Genomic DNA, 27,934 nt, shown 5'->3' on the forward strand with positions numbered 1-27,934 from the left:
TTTCCCTGGCGGAGCTGCCGCTCTCTCTATCTTCCCCTTTTCCTGTCCCATGCTCGATTTTTTTTTCTTTCCCTTCTTATTTTTATTTTTTTCCTTGCCCCAGAGTTGAATCTCTGCTAAGGAGCAGAAATTGATGCTTAATTTTATACACATTGTTAGTCTCAAAATAAGGAGGAGACTAAAAATGTGTCGATGCCCAGCTTGCTGGCAGTTCTGATGCTTTGAACTGATCTATGTGGAGTGCTTTTCAGAAGGGGATTTATTTATTTTATATTTATTTATCCATTTATATATTTATTTACATATTTATTTACCCGCCCTCTAAATCCTAGCAGCCTCTTGCAGCATAATGTCTGTTGAGTTGGAGCTGGCACTGACTGACTTTAACATCTCCTTTTTTTCATAGCTTGTTTTGTGCTATGGTTACCCGCCATGGTTCATTTTTGAACCCAGAGCTGGGCATGGTTGGGATGAGGTGGATGTGCTTGGCGTGGGTTTGGATCTCCCCATTGTGTCCCTTAACTCTTCCCATCCGTGTCCCCTGCGTGTCCCTCAGCTGGGATGTCCCTTCCCCAGCTCCCAGCTGAGTGTCCTGGAGGGGGAGAGGAGGTTAGGCGGGGAGGCGAGCGCTCGCCCGCCGCTGGACGGCCGGAGATTGACGCTGCTTGTTGTGTTGTTTTGCAGGTAAAGACGAGCCCAGCAGCTACACGTGTACGACTTGTAAACAGCCTTTCAACAGCGCCTGGTTCCTCTTGCAGCACGCACAGAACACGCACGGCTTACGGATCTACCTAGAAAGCGAGCACGGCAGCCCCCTGACGCCACGGGTTGGTATCCCAACAGGACTAGGTGCAGAGTGCCCTTCCCAGCCACCTCTCCACGGGATTCACATTGCAGACAATAACCCTTTTAACCTGCTCAGAATACCCGGCTCGGTCTCGAGGGAGGCGTCGGGGCTGGGAGAAGGGCGTTTCCCACCCACGCCGCCCCTCTTTAGCCCTCCCCCGAGGCACCATTTGGATCCGCATCGCATTGAGCGCCTGGGTGCGGAAGAAATGGCTCTGGCCACCCATCACCCTAGTGCCTTTGACAGGGTGCTGCGACTGAACCCCATGGCGATGGAGCCCCCCGCTATGGATTTCTCACGGAGGCTGCGGGAGCTGGCCGGCAACACCTCCAGCCCACCCTTGTCCCCGAGCCGGCCCAGCCCTATGCAAAGGTTGCTGCAGCCCTTCCAGCCCGGCAGCAAGCCCCCGTTCCTGGCCACGCCGCCCCTTCCTCCTCTGCAGTCTGCTCCTCCTCCCTCCCAGCCCCCCATGAAGTCCAAGTCCTGCGAGTTCTGCGGGAAGACCTTCAAGTTTCAGAGCAACCTGGTGGTCCACCGCCGGAGCCACACGGGGGAGAAGCCCTACAAGTGCAACCTCTGCGACCACGCCTGCACGCAGGCCAGCAAGCTGAAGCGCCACATGAAGACCCACATGCACAAGTCCTCCCCCATGACAGTGAAGTCGGACGATGGGCTCTCCACTGCCAGCTCCCCTGAGCCGGGCACCAGCGACCTGGTGGGCAGCGCCAGCAGTGCCCTCAAGTCCGTGGTGGCCAAGTTCAAGAGCGAGAATGACCCCAACATGATCCCTGAGAACGGGGATGAGGAAGAGGAGGAGGAGGAGGAGGAAGAGGAGGAGGAGGAGGAGGAAGAGGAGGAGGACTTGAACGAGAGCGACAGGCCGGACTATGGCTTTGGGATGAGCCTGGAGGCGGCCCGTCACCACGAGAACAACTCACGGGCTGGCGAGGAGGGCCGGTCGATGCCGGACGTCATGCAGGGCATGGTCTTGAGCTCCATGCAGCACTTCAGCGAGGCCTTCCACCAGGTCCTGGGGGAGAAACACAAGCGGGGCCACCTCCCCGAGCCCGAGGTGCACAGGGACACTTGCGACGAAGACTCTGTGGCCGGCGAGTCCGACCGCATCGACGAGGGGGCCGTCAACGGCCGGGGCTGCTCCCCGGGGGAGTCCGCCTCGGGAGGCCTGTCCAAAAAGCTGCTGCTGGGTAGCCCCAGCTCCCTGAGCCCCTTCTCCAAACGCATCAAGCTGGAGAAGGAGTTCGACCTGCCGGCCGCCGCCATGCCCAACACCGAGAACGTTTACTCCCAGTGGCTGGCGGGGTACGCCGCCTCCCGGCAGCTGAAGGACCCCTTCCTCAGCTTCGGCGACTCCCGACAATCGCCCTTCGCCTCCTCCTCCGAGCACTCCTCGGAGAACGGCAGCCTGCGCTTCTCCACGCCGCCGGGCGAGCTGGACGGAGGGATCTCAGGCCGCAGCGGCACGGGAAGCGGAGGGAGCACCCCCCATATTAGTGGCCCGGGCCCTGGCAGGCCCAGCTCAAAAGAGGGCAGACGCAGCGACACTTGTGAGTACTGTGGGAAGGTCTTCAAGAACTGTAGTAATCTCACCGTCCACAGACGGAGCCACACGGGCGAGAGGCCGTATAAGTGTGAGCTTTGCAACTACGCCTGCGCCCAGAGTAGCAAGCTCACCCGGCACATGAAAACACACGGGCAGGTGGGAAAGGACGTTTACAAATGCGAGATTTGTAAGATGCCTTTTAGCGTGTACAGTACCCTGGAGAAACACATGAAAAAATGGCACAGTGATCGAGTCTTGAATAACGAGATAAAAACTGAATAGAGGTATATTCGTACCCCCCCCTCCCCATCCACCCCCGTCCCTAACCCATCCCGCATCCCCGTAGAGGTTTTCTAGTCCCTTGTGATGGAAGTCATGGAAGCTAAGGATATTTGGAAAGTGCTTGTCACCAGCACACCCTGTTTATTTTCTTTTTGTTCTCACCGTTTGAATGCATGATCTGTATCGGGGCAATACTATTGCATTTTACGCAAACTTTGAGCCTTTCTCTTGTGCAATAATTTACATGTTGTGTATGTTGGGGTTTTTTTTTTTTTTTTGTTTTGGGTTGTTTTTTTATTTTGGTTGGTTTATTTTATTCTATTTTTTTTTTTTTTAATTTTTGGATTAGACAGCATGTATGGTATGTTATGGCTGTTTTTAAATTGTCCCTGATTAGTTGCTGAGCAAACACGTCGCTGTTTCCAATTCCGTTCGGGAAAAAAAAAAAAAGGAAAAAAAAAAAGAGGAAAAAAGAGGAGAGGAGGAGGAGAAAAAAAAAAAAAGAAAAAAGTGAAACAAAACCAAACCCGAGAGCAAACAAAACCGACCATGCTGCATACATCCTGTAATACATATCATGTACAATGTACAGTTTTGTTTTGTGACGTGCGAAGGAAAACTCGCTGTGGGTGACCCTCTGCGGACAGGACCGATAGCACCGAAGAAGCGTTGTGTTAGCCTAGATCGCTGTCTTAAACCAATAAACCCGCGATTGGAGACAGAGTTCCCCTTGGGAACATAAAAAAAGGCCTTTAATTGGGAATAACCAACCACCACCAGTCAGGAAGAGGTAGATTTCTCTTAGCGTTTGATTTCAGACATGCACCCACCCACCCACCCACTAATAATAATAATAATAATAATAATAATAAATAATCCGAGTGCCTTGGATCTGTCGCGGCCGATACTGATGGCTCCTTTCTGCTCGTCCTCCACGCGTAGCTCGTCGCCACCTCGGCCGTGCTGGGAGCCGCCTCGTGCCCCTCACAACGCCAGCCACCTAGGAGCGAAGAGGGAAGAGGAAACTAAGGAAGAGAAAGAAATGACCCACTCAGTCCTAGTTAATCATCATTCTCCTCTGCCTTTTATTAATTATTATTATTATTACTATTATTTTTTTCAAACTGATCATCCCAGTCTAAAAACCTGCTTGGCTCGTGGAGAGAGCTTAAAACGAGATGTAGAACCTTCCCCCCCCCCCACCCGCCCTGCCCCAAACTTTTATTCCCCCTCCCCATCAATGATTAAATAGATTGTGAAACGCGCAGAGGCCCTTCAACACCATTAAACACACAATAAAGGAAATCCGTTTTATGAAGATATTTACTTTTAATAATATCTTTTATTGATTCTGGCACCAAAACAAATAAATCCGGAGCCACTTGGTTGTCAAGCTGACAATCAAATTATAAACTTTAAGACCTCTTGTATACCGTATAAAAAATAAAATAAAGACTGGCAATAATATTTTACTGAGTGTAACAGATAGAGGAGCAAAAAAATAAATAAATTGTGATTTATTAGCACAATGTGGTACTGTTTGCCATTTAAAACTAGAACAGGTGTATAAGCTAATACCGACACAGTGGTAATTAACTATGAACTCATAAGACTTGCCTTTAATGTGATGCTTTGGAAGAAGTAACAGAAAATGTAAAAAAAAAAAAAAAAAAAAAGGAAAAAAAGCGAAAGAGTAGCAGTATCTGTCTGTGCTCCCTAAAAGTTGTCTTCTTTTTTCTTTTTTTTTTTTCCCATCCTCTGTGTGCTATTTGTGTTGACGTGGAAGAGGATTCCTTGTTTTATTCCTAAGCTAGCGCCTGCCCCGGTTGGTGTTCAAATAGCACTTGACTCTGCCTGTGATGTCTGTATCTTTTCTTTAATCAAAGGTACAGAGGTTGAGTATAAAATAAGACTGCTCAGATAGGACAATTAAGTGCACTGTACAATTTTCCCAGTTTACAGGTCTATACTTTAAGGGAAAAGTTGCAAGAATGCTGAAAAGGAAAAAAAAAATAAAAAAAATAAAAATTGAACACACATTGATGAGCATAAAAAAAAAAAACCCAAACCACAAAACCCCACAAACTTTGCCAGCCATTTACTTGACTAATGAGCTTATCTTCTCGGACGCGACATTACAGCGCTGTGAATGGAAACAGACTCTACACTTACATAAAATGAATGATTGCTTTCGCTCCTACAGTGCAAGGATTTTTTTTTTTTTTTGTACAAAAAAAAAGGATTAAAAAAAAAAAAAAAACAAAACACCACAAAACCTTTTTTTAAATATAAATGTTAAGAAAATTTTTTTAAGGAAGAAAAAGAAAAAAAAACCACAACACTTCATTATGTTTAGGGGGAAACTGTATTTTAGGGTTCATCGTCTTGGTGATGTACAAGACTTGTTACTCATTTTAAAATGGTAGTGGAAATTCTATGCCTTGGATATACACAGCTCTTCAGGTTGTATAAAAACATGCATTGGGGAAAGGTTTAAGATTATATAGTACTTAAATATAGGAAAATGCACACTCATGTTGATTCCTATGCTAAAACACATTTATGGTCTCTTTTTTCTGTATTTCTAGAATGGTATTTGAATTAAATGTTCATCTAGTGTAGGCACTATAGTATTTATATTGAAGCTTGTATTTTTAACTGTTGCTTGTTCTCTCAAAAGGTATCGATGTACCTTTTTTGGTAGTGGAAAAAAAAAAAAAACCACAGGCTGCCACAGTATATTTTTTTAATTTGGCAGGATAATATAGTGCAAATTATTTGTATGTTTCAAAAAAAAGAAAAAAGACAAAAAGACAAAAAAGGTGTGACATTGTACAGATCCGAGGCCATATAATGGCCCTCTGGGGGAAACCTGTTCCGATGTCACGCTGCTGGCCGTCACAGAGGGGTGTACATATCTTTTTTTGTTCTTTTTTCCTGCTGCCATACTGTATGCAGTACTGCAAGCTAATAACGTTGGTTTGTTATGTAGTGTGCTTTATGTCCCTTTCCTTCTATCACCCGACATTCCAGCATCTTAACTTCATATGCAGTAAAAGAAAGAAAGAAAAGAAAGAAAAGAAAAGAAAGAAAGAAAAAAAAGCTAAAAAAAAAAAAAGGAAAAAAAGAAAAGAAAAGAAAAAACCGTTTTGCAGTTTTTTTCATTGCCAAAAACTAAATGGTGCTTTATATTTAGATTGGAAAGAATTTCATATGCAAAGCATATTAAAGAGAAAGCCCGCTTGAGTCAATACTTTTTTGTAAATGGCAATGCAGAATATTTTGTTATTGGCCTTTTCTATTCCTGTAATGAAAGCTGTTTGTCGTAACTTGAAATTTTATCTTTTACTATGGGAGTCACTATTTATTATTGCTTATGTGCTCTGTTCAAAACAGAGGCACTTAATTTGATCTTTTATTTTTCTTTGGGGTTTTTTTGGGGGGGGATTTTTTTTAAATTTTTTTTTAATTTTTTTTTTTTTTTTTTTTTTTTATTATTTGGATGACCAAAGGTCATTACAACCTGGCTTTTTATTGTATTTGTTTCTGGTCTTTGTTAAGTTCTATTGGAAAAACCACTGTCTGTGTTTTTTTGGCAGTTGTCTGCATTATCCTGTTCATACACCCATTTTGTCCCTTTATTGAAAAAATAAAAAAAAAAACCTTAAAGTACACAGTGTCAGCTTCTGGTGTCCTCATTTGACACACGCTGTAGGTGGCTTCCAGCAGCAGGCTGTAGGGGAAGGTCCCGCGCAGGGGCGTTTTGGGGGGCTCCGATCCCCAGGGAGTGCCCACCACCCAGCTTGGCCTTAAATAAGCCCCCTCTGCCCAGGAAGAGGATTTTTGGGCTAAGGAGTTCACTTTCCGGCCAGTGGGAAGTGTTGGTAGTCTGGACCTGTAGCTTTGGGATTTTTCCCCCATCTAGATCAGGACTGAGCTGTGACCCCCTCACCGCGATAGCCTGCGGCCCCCCGGCCTTCACTCGGTCTGCAGCAGGGATTCCCTCCCCGTTTGGTAAATCTGTGGCAGAAGAGGTGAGCAAAGCAACAGCTCTGCGGCCCCCCGGGACTCCCCCATCCCCGGCTGCTTTTGGGGACGGGGTGAAATCAGCCACTGGCGCATGCGGGCGCATGGGCAGGAGCTGATTTCTCTCGGGGGGCTGAGGTCTCCAGCCGCGGCTCCGGGATCGCACTGACCCCAGCCCAAAGCTCCCAGCCCCGCTCCCGCCTGGAGCTGGGAGCTCCCCTCTTTTCTCCCCGGGCTTTGATATTTTTTTGGTGGGAATTGCAGGTTTCTGTGCATTGTCTCTAAAATCTGGAGTTCAGGTCCCCCCTGTCCCCCCCTTAGGGGTCTGTATATGTTGTCAGTTTGACAAATACTGCATGTTGCAGCATCTCTTTACTTTATTAAAGCACGTACCGCTGTGATACTGTCTCTTGCTGTTCCTAGTGTAATGGATTTAATACTTTTTTTTTTCTTTTCCTTTTTTTGATTTCTGTAAAACCTTCCAGTTGTTCTGTCGTCTTCTTGTGATGGCATCGTTTGTTGCCTGTATTTTGCCCGGCGCCTTCTGAAGGGGAGGTTTGGAATTTTAAAAAAAACCAGAAATACCTATCTAAAGAAAAAAAATTACTCCTTTTCTAAGAGAGATTTGAAAAGAAAGTAGTAAAGGTCCATTTTAATCCTGGAAGAGGAGGAATGAAGATTTTGTTGTCTGGGCTAGTGGGATGAGAGTGCAGGAGGGCTGGAAAGGTGCCGGCAGTGCCCCCCAAGCTGCACTCCCCTTCAGCAGGCTGGTACCCACTGGCTGGAGCTGGAGTTGTGCCAGAGGGATCCCTAGCACACCGTAGGGGAGGCAGAGTCCAGCCCCCGCATGGGGAGCTCAAGGTGACAGGCATGGATGCTGGCTGTTCCCTGGAGGGCCGGTGTCCACAGGGATGTGCTTTGCAGCTGCCTTGATGACACGTCTTTTGATCCCAGGCCATGAAATACCTGTACGGAGTCCGGTCTCTCTTTCCCTGTCCCTATTTTTATTGCTGGTTGTTGAGACCACAGTGGAGATGTTTTCTAGAGGACTCAGGTTAGCTGTGCCCGGGGTTGAGCGTAGCCTGGCTGTCTTTCAGAGTGGGAGCCTGTACCCTGTGTCGGTCCTGCGGTGGTCGTTGTCCCACTTCCTTTCCCTGGCCTGCATTTTACTTAAGAAATAATCCTATATAAAAGCATATAGACGGGCATCTGCATATATCCATATACAGGCATCACTAGGCAGACCTGTGCTGCTACAAGATTAACCAGTGGAAAGCAAACAATTGACTTCTTTATTAAGTGACACAGTGATGTGTGTGATTCACAGGTTTCCCAAAGCTAAATTTTCCAGGTTTCCCAGAGCTAAACGAGCCCAGTGGGCACCGCGTGGCACACAGGGCAGGGGCGGTGGTTTGGAGGAAGGAGCTGCAGGGGAAGCAGCTCGTGCTGTAGGGGGAATTGTCTGAACACCGGCTGGCGAGAGCGTAGCTTGCGAATGGCAACGCGCCGTCACCCTGACACCAAGGCAGATGTTCATGAACGTGGTGTTTTTCTGCCAGGGGCAATAAGTTAATGGTGTGATGAACCCACTGAAGTTTGTTGGGTTGGGGCATGGATGTCCCAGGCCCCACCATGTGCTGTCGAGCTGCTTTGGCATCCTGTGCACGCGTGACCTGTGCTGCCTGGAAACTTCCCTGTTTCTAAGCAAAAAAATGTCTCTAGGAATAAGTGATATTTGGGTAACAGTGTCTCTATATTTAAAATCTCAAGCCCCGTCAACTTTTGAGGAGGAACGTGGTTTTATGGCATAGACCCTTTCGTGTCTAATCTCCTCCAAATGGGATGATTAATGTAATGAAGGTGCTGAAACAGTACCCAGAATTTAGACTACAGATGTTTCATATTTATAATGTTTCCAAGGGCCGAGATAATACGGGAGTAAGTGATACCATGTCTTTGCTCGACATTCAGGAGGCTGTGGCGTATCTGATGAGACACAGTTTTGGGGTTTATCTAAGCGCAGAGTTTGTACCAAACAGGAACGAGATACCAGCTGCTCTTTTAGATCCCTCCTTCTCTTTTCTCCTCCAATAAAGGTTGAAACCCACTTTTGGCGGATGCATGGACAAATTCTAGTATTGACTAGGAGAGAGTGATACTGCCCAGAGGGCTCTCTGCCAGAGCTGCTGAAGAGATGCTGCTCCTCGAGCCCAGATGCTCAGCTGCTGGTTTCCACTGAGCCACAGGGATGCAGGAGGGGCAGGAGGTGGGGGGGAACCCCAAGGTGTTGTGCCCCTTGGCAGGACTTAAGCTTTGCAGTGCTGTTGTGCTTGTGGCTGGGATGGCTGTGCTGCTCTTGGCTGCCTTGGAAGTCTCAGTCAGCTTTAACATTAGCCTGGAAACTGTTGGGCTCAGACAGCAGCAGCAACAAGCCCTCCCCAGAGGGAAGTCGGGTGTGGTGCTCTTGACTTCAGAGGAGACACTCCAGTTAACACCCAGTGAAGATCTGGCCTAGGAAGGAGCTGGTTATTAAGTCCTGATGGCAGCTCACGTGTAGTAGCCCTTTAACCACTCTTTTAAGTATTAATGAAGTAAATTCCATAGAAACCAGCTCCCCGTTGGGCTGCCAAGGTGGATTTTTAGGGGTGTGTTGATGATGTGCCAGCCTTGCCACCAGTGTAGCCCTTAGCCTGTCGCGTGGGTAGCGCGGTGCTGGGTGATCGACGCGGAGCAGGGGCTCGGAGCCGGGAATGATTGCTGTCCCAGTGCCCCATCCCACGCTGCTGGAGTCAATGGCTTTGCTGGGCGTGGGCTGGGGCTGTGCAGCTTGAGCTTTGCTGCCGCGACGCGCACTTCCGTGCCGTGCGATATCCACCGTGCCGGGAGTTGGGAAAAGCCCTCCGCGAACCACCTGCCGTGTGCCGTGTTAACAGTACTGATGGCTTTAGGAGGGCCTTCAGCACCTGGGGGAAGCCCATGAGGGTTTGGGAAAGAGTAGGAGGAGGTTTGCAAGACAGGCTGGCTTGGTCCTTGCCCAGTAAAATCCGGAGGTTTTTCTTCCTAAATGATCCCCGTGGTTCCTGCGTGGTGCCGAGGATGCCGGATGCGAGAGCATGGCCTGAGAGAGGAAGGGCTCCGTCCTGCCATATCCCTTTGTGGCAGTTGGGTGTCCCTAGTTGTTAGAGACAAAAAAGAGACAAAAAGAGAAGTAGGATAAGGGAATGACTCACACCGTGGGCCATGTCACACCTGTTCTCTCCTCTGTCCCCATGCTCTCTTTAGGTTCGGCGTACCCCCCCAGCTGGCGCAGCGCCCAGGGAGCCCCGGATGTCTGGCAGTTTTCGGATGGAAGTTCAAGAGCACTTAAATTCTGAAAGGAGGTGAAGCTGGGGCAAGCGGCCGGCGGCGTCTCGGCGTCCGGAGGTGGCCTCTGTCCTGCTGGCTCGCCGCATCCCTGGGAGAGCCTGAGGAGTCACCCGCCGAAGGCAGCGCTCCCCGGGCTCCTCCTGCCTGCAAGACTATCGTATTTATATTTTGTAATAGAGTACAACACTTCTTTGGGGTTGGTTTTCTGGTTTTTTTGGGGGTTTTTTTGTTCATTTGTTTCTTTTTTCATTTTCTAAAAACAAACAAACAAAAAAAACCCATGCACCAAGGTCAAGGGCTTAATGATGGCTTCGACTGGCTCCTTTCCCCATGGAAAAGACTGTCTTGCTCTCGTGGACAACCCGGCCTGTTGGTTATCCCTGCAACGTGCCATTCCTCGGGAGGCACATCTGATGTGATGAATTAAAAATAAAGCAAAACACAGTGTAGGTCTGTGGGTGGGTGGGAAATTGCCATAATAAATGTTGGAGCTTTAGGTTTTGTTTGCTCTGTCTTTAATTTTTAATGCTAACAAGGGCCAGACGGCTGGTGTGACTTTGTGTTCCCGTACTGGCTGCAGAAAAGCAAGTGCTGAGTTTTCACTGGGGATGGTGTTGGCACCAGGGGCTGCCTGGCCCTGGCAGACAGAGCTAGGCCAGGAGTCGGGCTTCGGGCTGGGCGCCCCAAGCAGTGCTGAGCCCCCTCTGGCCTTTGGTGGTGCTGAAAGGGGGGGCTCTCCCAGCTCTCCTGCATCACCCGCCCCTCCTTGATGAATGCCAGCTGTCGTGTGGCATTTCTGCTGTTAAGCTACGTACTTTTGGGGCTGCTGGGATCCGTGACGTCCGCTCGTGTCCGCGCGAGGAGAAGTGAGGCCAGTGCAGGTTTTGGGAGGAGCGATAGCGGTGCTGTGGAGATGCTGTCAGACCAGGGGATGCAGAGCCCTGCCCTGAGCTGGGGGAGCTGCTGTCAGGTTGTTGTCCCAGTGTTTCCCAGACTTTGCACCAGGGGCATGAGCTTTCCTGCTTGCCAGCGACGCTCATCCCTTGCTCGAGTCTGAGCACCCACCCAAGGAGTCTCCTGGTTCGGGGCCCAGGCACTTTGCCTGAAGAAGATGGGTTATGTGTGAGCTTTGTGCTGTCTCTGATGGGATTTATAGGCTGTAGCTGCTCATGCCTGTGCTGATGAGTGGGAATGGACCTTATTTGGTGAAAGAAGCCAGCTGGGTAGCGAGTGGAGTGGCTGGCTGGCCGTGTCGGGCTGCCGGGATCAGTTGGGATGGAGCCGAGTCGTGGGGAAAGGGACAATGGATTTATTGACTTTGTGTATTAACTGCAATCTCACTTCTGTTTTATTCATCTCCTTCCTTACAATCTGAGCGAGATGCTCACTTGGGGTGACTCTCTCCCGGTGAAATGGCCGTAGGGAAAACAGTGTTGCCTTTTCCATGAGCGGTGGTTGCTCTTCTGTTTTTTAAAACCCTGGGCTGTGGTTCTCATGGTGGCCTGGGCACAGCACAAGCACAGGCACTTTGGTACCTTAAAATTTGGCTGGGGTGGGCAGCAGGAGGGAGCATCTCCAAGGGGTGCCACACTGGGAGCCTGGAGGACTTGGTGCACTGGGACACAAAGGGAGCTACTGCTGCTTCTTCTAAGGCGATTTGGTCTTTGAGGGGAAACTACCCAAAAATCTACGCACAGCCTCAGCTTTTTTTATCATTAGGGGATGTTTTTAAAGGTTCTTCCAATCCCAGTCTGTACTGCCACCTCTGTGTCTGCTCCTAAGGGGGTTTTGAGCCTTGGAAGGGTGAATCCTGTTGGATTAAGCACCTGATTGTGAGTGCACTAGTGGTGGGGAGTTAGGCACCTGCTCCTGCCCTGGTGGGGGGGATCTTTGCTCCAGGCAGCTGTGTCAGATCAGGGCTGATGGAGTTATTTACTGCAAAGGGGGTTGCTCTGCTCATTTCTCTAGACTGCGAATCAGGACTCACCCGGTCTGTATCTACAGCAGGCGTGGCCCAGGGCAGCTGGGAAGCTGCTTTATAAGGGGTTTCAGCGAGCTGGCTCCTTCTGGGGGTGTCTGACTCCTGCTTTGTGTGAGCACAGGTTAAACTTGGCTCATGGATGTCTTCTGGGGTAGCTGGTTATGCTTTTGCTGCTCTGCCTGGTGGAACAAGCATGATGGGATCTTGCTTTCTCTGGCTGTGGCTTGTCCCTCCTTCAGCAGGCAGCGTGAGGGCAGGGGTCTCTCCCCAGAAAAGCAGTAAATAACAAAGGCGGGGAGGGCTGAATGTGTTCCGCCAAGCACAGAAGTGATACCTGAAGTGCTGAAGATGCAGTGAAATAGTCTTTAAAATGTCTATTTTTTAATACAGTTGTTAAACTCTTCCCCCCACTCTTAGGACTTCGAAACATCTTCAGAATTGGTGTTGCCTTAAAGTTGCACCCAGGTGCAATGTCTGTGCTGAGCCCCTTGCAATCCATGGGGCTCCGGTCCCTGGCTGCCAGCCCTGCTCCAGCTCCAGGCTCTGCTGTGGCCCTTGCAGAGCTCCAGGACAGCCTCAGCACCGGTAGAGATTTCAAAGGGGTTTCCACTGCCCTGGGTGACCTGAGGGGGCTGTGTGCTTTAATTAAGGGTGTTATTAGGGTCCTCTTTTTGTCTGACCAGGACTTGGCTGAGTCCTGTTGCTGTGTCTGTGCTTGGGATCACCTTAATCACTTAATGAGTTTCTGCCAATTAGTAAGGGTCTGAGGTTTCCTGCGAGGGGAGGGCTGGGAGCCTGTTGGCTTCAAAGCTGGAGGTTGCTGTGGTTTTGGTGCAAGAGGGGCAATCTTCCCAGGGGTTTTGTATTTTAGCATCTTCTCCAGGTGTTGGTCTGCACATCCAACTTTGAAAGTAAGTATGATTGGTCTTTATTAAAAACAAAAAAAGCTCCTAAAGTTTTAGAGATGTTAATAAACGAAAGATAAATGTTCTCCTTCCCAGTCCAGGGGGTTGAGATGAACAAGATTCCTGGGAATCACCTGGCTTAGCTTTGAGGTTTTGGGTTTAGAAAGCTGCTTTCAGACTTGGAGATGATCTGACTATGCTGTGTTTGATTTCTAAGCACACTTTTCCTGACACTAAAATGCAGCGAAGGTCAAGCCTGTTATGAAGTCTAGCTTAAATTTTGCTTTCAAAATAATGTAAACTTTGGATTCATGATGCATCTGGGCTGTGGAATTTTATGAGATGCAAGACCTCTCCTCAGAAGGGATCTGAAAACAGATTTTGTGAGTGAGTTTCCAAGCAAAGCTGCCAAACTCCCTGTGTTTTGTATCAACCCCAGCTTTGTGTTGGGTCCCACCAAGTGATGGTGGGACCAGCAGCAGCATCCATCTGGGGAGCATCGTGGTGTTGGCGGCTGGCAGTGTGGGCTCTGGGGGAAAGTGGAGGGAAGCTCCATCCTCCTTGGGCGGCTGGAGGTTATTTTTACCATCTTTAGCCTTTCCTTTGGGTTTACATCTCCCGTCTTGTGCGTGTTTGAGCTGTCTGGGTGCTGGTGAGACTTGGGGTGAGCTTTTACCTGTGGATTTTTGGCAGTGAGGGGGAGGACCTGCTAAACATCCCTGCTGTTCCAGGGCTCCCTGCTCTGCTGTGGTGTTTCACCTGACCCCACTATAAAGTCTTACTGAGGAGTGAGCTGAACACCCCTGACCCTCAAAAATGAGAGTGGTGCCTCATTTGCTTCTTTTCTTACTCTCTGCTTCTCCTCCTGCCCAGTTTTCTCATTTCAGGCATCATTCAGTTGTGTGTCGTATCTGCTAAAAGTCAAACATTGTTGCCCCTCCATCCCAATTCTCTCCCCCCAAAAATCACCCTCTTAGCATTCATCTTCTACAGGGGTCCAAGTAATCAATTATTCCCAAGGAAAGATGGAGTTGCAGGGGGCAGAACAACAACAAAATAAAGCCCCTAAACCCCAAATATGGCCCTTACTCCTTAATCTCACTGGATAGAGTTACACATCTGGTAGAGGCTTGTTCGTTGTTGCTATTACTTTTATTGCGTCTTTAGCAGTGATGAAGTTCAGATGGCAGAACCAGTGGGCCCCAATTTAATTTTGCCTGGCCTCCCGTAAGGAGCACGATGTGATCCCTGGGAATGCCGGCTCGGCCGCGGCTCCGTGGCCATGGGCAGAGTGCTGCGGGCTGGGCAGGCAAAACCCCACGGTGAGGGCGGGAGGAGGGGGAAAATCTGGGACTGGGGATGGTAACAGGTGGGTGGAGGTGCCTGTGCTGTGTGAGCATCAAATCCTGCAGTGAGGGGGATGGATGGGCAGGTGGTTTCTCCTAGCAAAACCCAGATGAGGTGGATTCCCACCTTTTTTTGGTGGCTGGGGTGTGTGCGCCGCGCCGCTTTCCGAGGTTGGTCCAGCCCTGATGGCTCTTCCCTGGCGATTTCCATGACCCTCCGGGTTTCCAGTGGTGATGTACAGAAGCTCCCACCTCTCCCCCAATGTCTGCATGTGTCTAAGGGCTATACAGGACTCATTTACGGGCCTCCCATCGGTGGGATATGTGCATGCAAAATGAAGGTTGTATTTGGCTTCTCATATTCGGATCTATATTCCATATTGTGTTGACCAAGAAAAACTCCTCAGCCCCTGTGCTGAAGAATGTGATGGACTGATGACTTTCAGAAACGTACTGTAAATCAAGGAGGCTAATAAATACTTGCTATTAATAAAACAGGGCTACTGCCTTTCAAGTTATTTTCATGTTTTACAGCATCCCAATTTAAATGGCATCAAGAAGGTGGTACCTTTGGACCTCCCCTCCTCCCCCAGCACGGTGTGGCTCAGCTTAACCCCCCACAGGCTCGGGCAGGAGTTTTTCCTCAGTGACGGGGTTTAGATGGAGCAGTAGGGCCCCTGCCCACCCCCACAGAGCTGATGAGGGGTTGACCCCAGTGGCAGGGTCCCCTTGACAGAGGAGTGGCCTTGGGTCATCCCTGTGGTCTGGCAGATGACGCCCAGAGCTTGCCAAGCCCGGTGCATCAAAGAGCCCGCAGCCAAAAGCTCCACCACCTGCACCAGCTCATGCTAAACCTTTAATGGTTCCCAGTTGTGAGCGTAGCCGCTCCAGGTGGTGAGTGCACAGGCAGAGCATCCACAGGCTGCTTAACCCTTTCCCTCAGGTTTCTCTGGATCTGTGCATGAGAGGTTGGGTGAAGGTGGTGGTGGCCAGGGGCCTCCCATCACAGACACCTGCAGGCAGCAGAAAATGGGGCTTTGAATTTGCTTCCAGAGTATCTGCATCCGTGCTCCTAGTGCCTACAGGGGTGCCAGATCACTCTTTATGTGTGCCCTTGGAAACCTGGGACACTCTGGGCAGGGAGGGAGCAGGGGATGGATAAATAAACCTTTTTTCTCTTTGAGTGTCTGTCCTTTCCCTGACCTCCTCCTGCAGCTCTACATCGGCGAGCAGAGCCTGGTGGCTGTGACACTTCTGTCCCCCTTCCCTGTGGGCTGAGGGTGTCCTCTGGCAGCCCTTGCTCCATGGCTTGTGCCCACGAAACCCCTCGCTGGTGGGCAGTGGGGTCCCTGCCTGCACTGCCATCCCCAAAAACCCCCTGCACGCCTAATTCCACCATCGATAAAACTTATTTTTTATGGTCTCCTTCCTTTTCCCTGCTGCCTGCCTGGCATGCTCCCCTGGGCTTTGGCTTTTCCGTTTGGAGGCTTTGGGGAGGAGCATCCCTTTGGGAACTGCTCTGCACCTGGCTGCTCCCGTTGGCTTTTTTTGTTGCCTAAAATCCCTCTTTAGCTGTTTTTCTTACTTTTTTTTCCCCTCCTCTCTCTCCCCTGCTGAAGAGACAGCACCTTCTGCAGCTGTAGTGATTAAAGGGGAGGGGAAAGAAAAAAAAAAAAAGCTTATTTAAAGCAGTGCCTGGCAATATAAAATAAGGTGTGGAGGTGATGAATGATCCCGGGGTACATTAAAGCAGGGGCTGGCATTTTTGACATCGCTCCTACTCGCAGCGTGTTTGAGCGCTTTCGGAGCCCGGCTGTTTGGAAACACCAAGCATCCGCCCCTGGGCCCTAATTCGGGCAAGTTTAAAAACGTCCTCTGGGATTTAGGCAAGTTGTTGCTGTTTTTCCTCTCCTGAAGACCTGGGTGCTGCTGCTCAGGTGTGGGGCTGGAAGGCCACAGGAGATCCCACCCTGGCCTTGCTCCGCCTCCCGAGGGTGAGGGGATCAGAGGACGGGCGCTGCTGGAAGGTGCGGAGATGGGGAAGCCCCTCGGCTTTTAAATGCTTTTTGAAAGCTCTTGGAAGTGCATTCCCAGCATTGCTGTGGGAGGCAGTCAGGAGAGAGGGAGGAAAAGAACAGAGCTCATTGCATGCGAGGAGCAGGGCAGGTGCAGGGAAATTATGCATTTTTCTGGACCGGCTTATTCCCTTCTGTGTATTAAACATTATTTTAATATTCGAGTGACAATGTTTTATAATTAAGCTAAATGTAAGAGCTGGAGCACACTGGAGAGCTGGGCTCGGTGTGGGGAGGTGAGGAAGGTTCCCTCCCTCTGCCCAGGATTAACCCCAGGCTGCAGCATCCTCTCTGGAAGGTACGGAGCCTGGCTCTGGAATTCCAACACACCTCGTGCTCCGGCAAGGAAAACCTTTAACTCATAAAGGTTGTAATGTTAATACAGAAGAAAAGCCTTTTAAAAAATTACATTAGTTCACAGACATCTATTGAACTCATGAGGGGAAATCTAGCCCCTGAGAGATAGAAACTAAAGAGCTGAGCCATAAACCAGTATGATAACATCCTTATTATAAGATGCAAATTAAGGGGCCCAATTCACTTTAAAAAAGCATTATGAGTATTTAATTTTTCTAGTGGGAATATCTCTGAAGTTGGCCTGTGTGTGGTTTTTTGTGCTGTGTACTTAAAATAAAAAAGAAGAAAGTAAGTCAGGCCATGAAGGAGCTGCTGAAGGCAGAGTTGAGGATGCTGAGCGGTGGTTTGGGTGTGGGAGGAAGGAGCTGGTGCTGATGGGGGGCAGGAGAGGATATGTTCACACTGGGTTCGGATGGGGAGCCCGTGGTTAAACCCAGCAGCATTGCAGTGGGGTTTCAGTGGTGTAAAACAGGGTCAGACCCTGCCCTGGGGTGTGTTTTAAGTGTTTCATCTCCAGAGCAGCTGGCTGGGTCCCTGTGCATCTCAGCTCTGACACTGGTGCCCTGTGGGTCGAGGACAAGCACTGGGTTGATGTCCCATCTGTGTTGTGTTTGGGATTTTCTGGACAACCTGCTCCCTGCCCTCTGTGTTGCATCTCCTTCTGGGCTGCCTTGATGTTGGTCACAGAAAACATTCAGTGGCAAAGGGACCACGAGACTTTTGGGTGCTTTGCTTGTGGCACTTCTTCACAATGGGAGTGATTTGAGGCTTAACCTTATCTGCTGAGTTTGGTTTTCCTGGCCATTTCTTGTTTCCTGGAGCCTTTTTAAGTTATTTTTCCCTCCCCTCTGAAGTTGGAAGATGGTGTAATCGCTGCCCTTGGCTCTGTCCTTGCTGTTTGTCACATGCTGGAGGTTAAACTCTCGAGCCAGGAGAAGGACTTGACGTGAAAGGTGGGGACAGCTGGGACAAATAAAAACAAGAGCCTCCGAATGCCAGGCCCACTCTCCATCCAGCTTTAGGGTTGAAAGGTCAGGACTTGTTCAAAAAAGCACAGAAAATATGGTACCCTTGTTTCACATCCTTAAAGACAAAAGGGCCGGTTCCGCCGCCTGCAAACCAGAGCCATCCGGAGCCTGGAATTGTCTTTTCAAATGTAGAAAATAAAACAAAAAGCCCTACCCTGGAAGATTGCTTTTCAGAGGGGCATTGTACTGCTCTCCTGTATAATGTGCAGAGGTCACGGGCTGAGTAAAACAGCGAGACCAGGTAAATACGTTCATTTGAAACCTGGGGATTTTATTTATTTTGTGGCATTGGAGAGCTTCTCTCCAATTGTGGGCATGAAAGGGGGATGGGATGGGGGCTCTGCAGCTTGGCTTTGGGGTCAGGCTCTGTTCCCTCACCTCAGCTGCTGCCTGGAGCTCAGGGCATGAAATAACAGCGTTTTTAATCTGTTGAGGAAAACCCTGGTCTCCAGCTGCACCCCAAAGGCTGAGCTTGGACAGGGTCTCTCAGCCGTGCTTTGAAACTTGTTTCTCATCCCAAGGCTGCCTCCTTATCCTCTTTCTGACAATCAAGTACTTGTTTCCAAACCACCGTTTACAAGGAATATTGCTGCTTCTTAAAGCAGCATGGGTGCTCCCAGCCAGCAAAGACCATAAAATAGTGGTGGGTAATGCTTGTGTCAGGCACCGGCCTGGCTGGGCCCTGAGTAAAAGACTCCTGGCTTTGAGGGAACCTTTATTTAAAAAAAGAAAATAAATCCTTGTGTGCCCTTTTATTTTGTTTAAGAATCATAAATCCAGCAGCTAACAGGGCTAGTGGTCCATCTGGGCAGCTGTATGGGGCCATGGGCTAGTTAGCCTGGGAATATTTATGGGGCTTTGCTGGCCAGGCACACTGAGGGGGCTCAGCACTTGTTGCACAGAGTACTAAACACCCATTAAAAACCCCCAAAAAACAACAGCAGACCAACCTTTTCTGACAGAGCAGGCCATACCCTCATCCACAGATCTATAAAAAGAGGTGTTTTAGTAGTGTTTCTCCCCCACCTCCTCCCGAATCTGCATAGGAGCACCTGGAGCATCACGTGGCCAAAAAAAAAAATCACCTGGCTGTGCAGTGATGAGACTTTCACTTGTCATTTCCAAAGTGAACTTTGTGGGAAGTTCAAGGATAAATATCACAGCAATATGAAGCCCGTGGACAAACCCCAGCGATAACTTTTCCACACCATTTCCAGCTCGCCTCGTACCCCCTAAACCTCCCCTTCCTCGTCGACTTAGGAGCAAGAGCCTCATAAATCCTTCGGACCCGGCTGCTTTATCAGGTCCCCCAGGTTGTCCCCGCGAAACCACGGTGTGGGCGGCAGGGATGAACATCTGCACGGGGGAAATCCTCCGGCTCCCGCAGCTCCCGCCGGCCGCTATCGCCGCCGGGAAGGCGGTTGTGGTTCCGCAGCTCCGGGGCTGTGAAATGGGGAAGGATGTCCTTCCCTGCGGTTGGCAATTACGGAGCGGAGAGGAACAGCCGTGTTTCTGCATCCCGGAGTCACTCTCCGGCAGCCGGGCGCAGATAAGGGGCGACGTGTAGGAAAACAAAGCTGGTGAGCGAGTTGGGAAAGGGATTGTAAAAGCTCCCCGGGAGATTAAGTGCAGGTCTGTGCCCATGCGTGGCTCTAGCAGCCCTTGGGAAGAGCGTTTCATATCACACAGCACCTTGCTTTAGGAAAAAAATTTAAAAAACAACCAAAAAGCCCAGTGTCCCTTTGTGCTTGTGCTTGTGTTTTGTCCCTGGAAAACCTTTAGCTTTTGGGAGCAGGTGGTGTGTTTGTGTCTCACACCCCTTGCACCACCAGAAAGGCCCAGGGATCAGCACCAGTAGAGAGTTGGCCTCTCCCAGGAGCTGCGATTCTCCATCACTGGGAATGCTCTGGAAAGGCTGCAGGGAGGGTTTATCCAGGATGGAGTGATGCCCAGTATCTGGCTCTCCATCCCTCCAGAGATGGCTCCTGGTGTGGCTGGACTGCAGCTCCCTGGAGGTGCCGTGGGGCTGGATGAAGCTGGGGCGTACTCGCTGTGTGTGCTGCGGTGGTTGGGGATAAGGAGCTGGGAAACACGGAATTATTGATTTGCAGCAGCACGAGTGGCTGCCTCGTACCCGCTTACAGGTGCTCCCTCTCATTCCTGTGCTGCCTGCAGTGGATCAGCTGGCTGAGGGCTCCTGGCTACATCCAGCCGAGGTGAGAATCTTTCCAGGTATGTTTTTTGTTTGGTTTGTTGGTTTGGTTTTGTTTAAAGACTGTGGCAGAGGTCCTGCTTGGTGCCAGATGTCTTTCCAGAGGTGCTTCATACCTCCCTCACACCTTACCATGAGCATGAGGCAAGCTCTGACTTTTCACCTGCTCCAGTAACCCCCGGCCCTGGGGCTGGAGCAGCAGAGGTGTCTGCAGACCAGGGCCTGCTCAGTTCTCCTTTCATGCATCCCTATATTCTTCTTCTCTAAAAGAAGCAAGTGAACCCGTCTCTGAGTTGCACTGAGGTGGATTTAAGGAGGAAGCCTCAAAATCAGCGAGCTGCCCCAAAATCAGCAAGCAGCCTCAAAATCAGCGGGAATCCTGGAAATACTTGATCCTACTGGCTTTTTAAATTTTAACGCTTCTTGCACTGCAGTGAGAAGGCAGAGGTGAGTCCTCCTTGGCCAGGGAGGCACAGCCAGGAAGGGGATGATCTTTGCCGATGGCTCAAGCTGGGATGTGCTGCTCCTCCCACCAGGAGCCCCCGTGGCTGGGGCCCTTCTCCCCACACTGCTTGGCAGGTTTTGGTACGACTTGCCGGAGCCAGGGACAAGGTGGGGTGTTTTCTTCAAGGTCAGGATTTAGGTGGATCGGCAAAGGGCTGTGGGAATGCTTTTAAGGTGTCGTGTTGCATGTTTGGAGTTTTTATCTGTTTTGTTTTGTTGCAAGCAGTGTCAAGCTCTCCTGCCCTGCCTTTGTCCCATGGATGAGCAAAGAAGAGTTTGGGCTGCTGGAGATGCACGTTTATCCATCGTCTGCATCCCACCCTGGCCCTCTGCTCAGCATCTTTCCTCTTCTTCTCCCCAGCCACCCCCCACAACCACTCTCCAAGGAGGTCAACAGGCCCCCAATGCACCCCTTTTCCTCCCTCCTCATGGGCTACGTAAGGGATGGGAGTGAACTCACACTTTCACATACTCATTGCCACACTTGGAATCATAAAAATACCAGCATGAGAGTATCTCTGCAACACACAGGGAAGTTTTTCAAGAACTGGACTCCAAGCCTGTGAAGAGATAAATAATAAGCAGTAATTAAAGATGCACACACCGTATCTCTCGGAATTTCAGGAGTTTTTGCAATGGATGGTCGAGGTGCTCGCTGCAGGAGTTTGGGGTGGCTGGGAGGGTGTGCAGCTCAGCAGCTGCCTTGCATTTGTGTTACTATTATTATTTAATGTGCTTTAATTGCCTCAGCTCCAGCCTGTCAGTGCTGGGCTTGCAGCCTGGCCACTGCCCACTGCCCCTGTTCGTACCCCCCTGCCACAGATTAAAGACCTCGTGCCACCAAGCCGGGCTAACCACAAGGATTTGTGCTACTGGCTCCCATCAGGATTACTTATCTGCATGGGATAGGCCCGAGGGCAAACCATCCTGGCACTCCAGCAGTGCTTTCCTACGTGTGCTTCTGGGAAGCGGGGGGCAGCCACATGCATGACCTGTTCTTCTGGCCTCTTCTCCACCACACTGCAGCTTCAGGTGCATTTTTAACTCCTCTGAAACATTTTGGGGGTGGTTTTTTCAAGCTAGTGCCTTTATTTTTTACACCTCTTTCCTCTCCTCTGACATGTCCGAATTGTCTCATCTCTTCTTTAGTATTGACATAAAAATGCAGCTGAGAAAACACTGAAGCTGTTTCAACAACTGCTGTGCTAAGAAGTAAAGTAAACCAGAAAGTAGTTACTACACTGGGAGCTTACTCTTTAAATCAGCTTGTGGGGGGGAAGAAGTGAGAGTCCTTGGTAATTAGATTCTCTCCCTCATCCTAATTGCATTAACAATAAATCAGCTCCGAAGATCTGTTCCTTTTTAAGTTTTCTTGAATTTAGCCTTTGTCTGAGAATCTTGGAACAACAGAGCTGCAGTAAATATGATTAACCTGTAGTTAATGACTGGCGTATTTTGGCTGTGCCCTGTGGATGCTCAGCCTGCCGTGGTTAAGCATCAGGCTCTCGGAAAGCAGCCCCTGCCAAATCCAGGGAGTGGAGCAGCCAGCGTGGTGAGCTGCTCCCTCCTGACCAGTGTTGTTTAAGGCTTTATGTTGAGGGATAATTTGGCAGTTCGGTGGAAAACATTACCTTTCCCTCAGCATGGCTTTTTTCCCCCATCTCTTTTCAGGGTCGCTAAAAGGATGGGGAGTTTTAGTTTGGCAATGTCTCTTTTAATACCATCTATAATTTCAGAGTCCCAAATGCCTTTAAACTCTGATTAAAGCAGGTGTAGATTGTGTATTTTTTTTTAGAAGAAGAGAGGATGTTTAGTTTATATTATTATTTATAATATAGTCATATTATTATTTTTAATAATATATTTATAATATTTATATTATTTATGTATATATATTTTTTGTTTACATTATTATTTATAATTAGGTGCTGGGCCCATGGGCTGCACAGGGCCATGGGGAGAAACCCACGGGCAGGGAGGATGAAGAAAAGGCCTCCCAAGCCAATGTGGGATGTCCCCTTTCCCTTAAGTGAGGTCAGGACAGCTCTCTTTCAATTAGAGGTGAGCACCGAGGGCTTCTTGGTGACCTTCCACCGAAATTCTGTGCTATTGAAACCTGGTGGTTGCACAAGAGGTAGGGCAGCGATGCTCGGCACGTGGTGCTGCACTTCGGGACTGCAGTGAGCTCGGAGCACATCACAGCTCCCCATCTATTTGAAAAACCAGTGCTGATGGTTCAAAAAACTTAATTGTTGGGGATCTCTGTAAATTCTGGGTTGAAGGAGTCTGTCCTCCCTACTGCTCAACCCAAGTCTGTGCTCTGCAAAGGTTTTTCTGCAAGAATTTCTACTGGGTGTGAAGACCAGGACCGGCGTGCTGATGCAGTCACCTTCAGCAGGAAAAAGAGAGTTCATGTCCCCAAAACACAACTGGATGATTTTAACTGGGAAATTTGCGGACAATGCTGTCTCCATTAGGAGAGTATCAGTGAGGCTGCAGCTGCTCAGTGATGGGGGATGAGCCAAGGGTGATACCAGCACTCGCTGGGACTTCACTGTCCCATAAGGGCTGACCTGTGAGGGCAGAGCTGGCTGCAGGTCACAGGCTCCTCTCACAGCTCCAGGGACGAGCCAGGACCCACCCAAGGGGCCTGGGTAGGAACAGCTGAGAGCTGGGGAGAGAGATGGAGAGGGTGCAAGAGACAAGGCTACATCCTTTAGTATTCAGACACGTGTCCCACTAATCACCCTGTGTGCTCAGAGAGCGTTGAGGGCTGCCCCGCTTGGCCAGGGATGTTCATGCCCGTCAGCTGTGGCCGTGCTGCCCTCACTGATTGCCCTCAGGTGGGGCACCGCCCCTTCTCCAGGTGCTCCTCGTTGTGCTGATTAGAGCCCCTCATAAAGCCACGGTTAGCAGCAAGTTTTGGGGTTTGTTTCGGTGCTGTCTGCGTGTCCTCAGTGTCCCTCACAGCTCTGAAAGGTACAGCTAACAGCAAGTTTTGGGGGTTTGCCTTGATGCTTTCTGGGTGTTCTGGGACTCCCTGCACTGTTTGAGGTGCTGGGACCAGCTGGGGGCTCACCCTCGTCTGCTCTGCCCGGTGTAGCCTACTGCTTGTGCCTCAGCTGGCTCTGCTCCTTGGCCTGCGCCTGAGAGCCGCTGCCTGGGGTCTTCATTTGCAATTTGTCTGGCTCAGGAAAGGACATTGTTGGGCTCAAACTCCCCCTGGGGTTGTGCAAGGTTGGGGCTTAGAAGTGCCAGCTTACTGTGAGTATCCAGCAAGCTCTGGATGTGGGGAAGCAAAGCTGTGCTGCTTTGGGAGCAAAGAGAGGACGAGCTTACAGAGGATGGAGACTTTTGTGAGGTGCTTCCAGTTGAACTTCCCTTGTGCACCATGCTGAGCCTCAGGGGGCACCTCATCTATGTGACCACTGTGGATTTTTCCCGATGGGAAGGACAGGAGGTTCAGCAGGGAGCTGCTCTCCACGGGGCAGGTGAGTGGTTCCTGTACCTGCTGCTCTTTAAAGCGCTCCTGTCTCTGAGATTCCAGCTCTTTGCAGATAGGTGTTCTCTCTTGAGGATCTCCCTGTGCCCATGGGATGGCATCTGCTCTATCTGTGATATCACAGTCCTTCTCCCACATTTGCCAGAGGGGAAAGCTTAGTGTGGGCTATGTATTAGGATTTTGGAAAACCTCTCTGCTCACTGGTACTGAGGGCTCAGCTGAGCCCTTGATCTGGGCAAGAGAAATACTCTGGGCGTTAGGAGTGTGCACGGCTGTGCAGTGCTGTTTTGAAGGCAGCTCCAGAGCTGCAGGCATGCTCTGTGCTGGGCTAGTCGTTGTGGGAAGATGTGTTGCTCCGTTTTTCTGGGCAGAAATACTTTTATTTTCTTCTCTGTACCTGAAATTCCTGTTTTTGGGAAAGGCTGTACCTTAATGTTACTGTGGGCAGAATATTTTAAGTTTCTGGCAGGTTTACCTTGGGAGTTTGAGGTTCATTAGTGGTCCCTAAGTGTTGATAAACTAAAAACAAATCGCCAAACTACATTGCTTGGAGACATCAGTGTTTCTTGTAGGTGCTGAGAGGGAGGGAATGCTCAGCCTCTCTGATGTGCAGCTTTGTGCTGTGCCTGGTGTTTCCCTCGCTGGTGAGTCAGGGATGACACCACGGGTTAATTCCTCTTTGCCTTGGGGAAGTTGCAGAAGCAAATGTGGTGACTGAAGACCAGGCTGTGTCAAATCGCTGGACTTTGCTTTGAAATGGCCTCCCTACACAGGATGGGCCGGGAGGGTTTGGAGCTGGGGGATGCCCACAGCTGGTGCTGCTTGTGACTGTTTGCGTGGTGCAGAGCTCAACCCAGGTCTCTTGGGACACAAGGATTTGTCTCCAGGCTTCATGGCTCTCCCTGTCCTTTGGTGGGGTTGTATCACCTCGTACTTGAAGGCACCGCAGTCCTGTTCTATCTCCCTCACAAACCACCCTCCTCTCCTCTGAAGGGGAGCAAAGGTCAGCTTTATGCATTTCTTGGCAAACTCGCGCCACAACTGGCTGGACTGGTTTGAAAATGCCTGGTGGTGACTGTGGCCAAATGCAAGCTTGTTTCGGGACTGCCTCTCTGAGGGAATGAGTCATTGCCCAGGCCAGCGTGGCTGCGCACTGTTAGGTGTCCATTCCACTATCCACCCAGCCTGGATTCAGCCATTGTGCTCCTGCTGCGGCCAGTGGCAGCTCTGCGTGAAGCTGGTGGTGTTACCTTGGAGGAATAGGAGGGAATCTAGAAGTTATTTTGGCTACTCCTTCTTGTGCCCTCCCATCTGTGGCCCAGGGCACCAGGCTTTAGCTTCTGAGTAACTCCAGCAGCCGGGATGGCAAGATAAAGGCTTATCCATTAAAACATCACCCTTGACTCCTGCGGACCCGAGCCGCACTCATCAGTCCTTGTTTGAGCGATTAAGGATTGTGCCATTAGGCTGCTGCTTAATGAATATTGAAATGCTGTCTGGAAATGAAAAGGCATCTCTCTTTCTGCAGCACAAACAAAGCAGGGATGTTTTCCACTTAGAGGGATGGTCCCTAAGTGTTGGGTGTCACCCCTCTGGAGCTGCAGCGACGCCCTCCTCTTTGAGCTGAAGGGAGAAGTGGGAATCTTGTGGCTGGTAATAGTGAGGCCATTATTTTAAGGATACAAATGTTTAATGTACAATAACGAGTCACATAATGAATGTCCAAATGAATGATGTTTTCTTCAGTTTTACATTCCCAGAGGCATAGAAAGTATTGGTCACTTTGACACGGGAAGCAGTCAGGCAATTACATTGGTGTGCTCTGAAAAGAGGAGAGTTTATTTCATAACAATTTCATAACAAAAAACTAGAGGAAATGCCCAGAACACCCTCTGCTTCCTGGTTACTGCTTTGAATTCAATTTACCTCTGCTCCAGGTTAAAAAGAGATGTGGGGTTTGGGGCTGTCAAGCTAGTTTTGGGTTTTTGGAAGTGAGGAGGAGGGAGAGAGAGCAGGAAGACATCTCTACAGGGTTTCTTCTTTCCATGGAAAGAAAAATTAGAATTAATGAGGCCTGGTTGCTGCTTGTAGCAAGGGGGATGCCAGAAGGGGTGGAGGTGGGTACCACCAGCCAGGAGCAAAGTTAGGCTTGCTCTAGGTGGGACATGTGCCCATGGATGTGCAGGGTTGGGTGCTGGTCTGCTCTGACCCTGCTGTCGTGTTACCAAAACTCTCTGTGGCTTCAAGGGGTTTGCCCAGAAGCTTTCAGTACCCTCTTTTTTTTCTTTTTTTTTTCCAAGCTTATTCATAAATGAGTTAATGAGAGAAGCTTTGCAAAATTATTTTGAGACTTAAGATTCATTTTCTTCCCTTACTGAAATTTTGGGGAAAGCAGTACCCCTGACATTTTAGCTGGGCAGGACCACTTAAATATTCGTCATGGTTCAGAAAAAAATGAAACCTGGGTAATTTCAGTGGTGGTGGAAAATCATATCAGCTCATGCATGCATGTGCAGGAGAGATCTCAAATGTTGCCTTGGAAAGCAAAGTTTTAGTGTTAAGAAAAAAAAATTCCAGGTTTTATCTATATCACTGAAGGCTAAAATGAATTCTTATGTATATTTTATAAGAATATTTGTTTTGTGTTTAGCCCAGCGTTAAGGATACTTTTTTCTTAATAAGCTCATGTCAGAACTCCTGTAACCGTAGCCCGAAGGACGTGTTTTGTGAAGATGAAAAATGAACATATTATTTACCTATCAATAGCAGGCAAGGCTGATCAATGCCGCCCAGCACTGCCCCACCGTGCTGGCAGGAGGGCTGCCCTGTCTGAGCAGTGCTGGGACTTTATCTCTAATACGGAGCTTTCAACCACTGGGCCGACAAAATGCCTCTCTGACAGCCAAGCCATTAATTACCATCATCTGAGCCTAATTCATTCATCCCTTTCCCTCTCATGCAGAGGGACAGGGAGGGCTGAGGGCACTTGGGGAAACATAGGCATGATTCCATATTCGTTATGCGGCGAGCGCTGCCTGCGACTTTGTTGGTTGCAGTGGCTTTAATTGAATTGGCTTGCCAATAAAGCTGTTGTCATTCAGTAAGTGAATTTGTTGTACTACTCGCACCACAGCTGCTGCATACAACCAGGCGTTTCCTGAAGGCAAGCCAACCTTGTGCTACCCTGGCTGGAGGGTTTTTTTTGCCTTCCCCCAAAACTCATCCATGACGTGCTGTAAAATATCCTTTGGGTGTTGTTTCCCACCTGGGAGAAACGGGGCATCACCTGCCTGAGCCCCTCTTGCAGGGGTATGTCCCAGCCCCAAAAAGGGTGGCTGTGAGTGGGGGGGTGCTGGTTACCCATCGGGGTCTGGGGCTGACTGGTCAGACCATGTGTTTTTCCAATTAAGGGGCTCTGACCTCCGTTACCCTGCCCTGGTGCTGATAGAGCATCATTGTTCTTTGCAGGAAAAGTAAATACAGAATATGACAGACAATATATTTTGTTAGTCAGGAGCTTAGAGTCCCATTAAGAAGTCTGGCAATATTGATAAAATAAAGCAACATTAGGAGAGGCATTTATTATGGGATATGTAGGCTGCTGGGCCAAAAAATACTCCAACTTTCTGCAGTTTATAAAACATTAGGGCAGGAGAGGGGGCAGACTGCTTGATTTATGGTGGCTGTAAGTGATACTGAGATGAAGTAAAATATCCAGAGGTCTGAGAAAGTGTTACTTTTGTGTTTTAATGCGTGGTGTGAGTGTGCACACAGAGGTCCACGTGGCAGCTCAGCCCTGGTTGAGGACCAGCACTCCCTGCACAAACAGCTCAACCTTCTCACAGGGACTGACATGCAACCCCACATCTGAGCTACCTCTGCCCCTCTTCTCTGCTGGGTCAGAGCGAAACCCTGTGTCTTTTCACCCCCCAAGAAGAGGGG

The 27,934-nt window shown here is 49.5% G+C and overlaps 1 protein-coding gene across 4 annotated transcripts in view; it reads left to right on the top strand.

Moving 5' to 3' along the window:
* Positions 1 to 14,814, top strand: part of BCL11A (BAF chromatin remodeling complex subunit BCL11A) — a 127,885-nt gene extending 113,071 nt beyond the window's left edge. For 2 of the 4 annotated variants that reach the window (XM_032103773.1, XM_032103772.1), the window contains exon 3: positions 685 to 6,362. In XM_032103773.1, the coding sequence (XP_031959664.1) occupies positions 685 to 2,690 (2,006 nt within the window). In that variant the 3' untranslated portion in view covers positions 2,691 to 6,362. Of the gene's footprint in view, positions 1 to 684; positions 6,363 to 9,998 lie in introns of those variants that run through there. The other 2 variants (XM_032103775.1, XM_032103774.1) reach the window with 2 other exon arrangements.
* Positions 14,815 to 27,934: the final 13,120 nt, after the last annotated feature.

The sequence above is a fragment of the Corvus moneduloides genome, chromosome 3, assembly GCF_009650955.1.
Source record: "Corvus moneduloides isolate bCorMon1 chromosome 3, bCorMon1.pri, whole genome shotgun sequence".
In the NCBI taxonomy this organism is placed as follows: domain Eukaryota; kingdom Metazoa; phylum Chordata; class Aves; order Passeriformes; family Corvidae; genus Corvus; species Corvus moneduloides.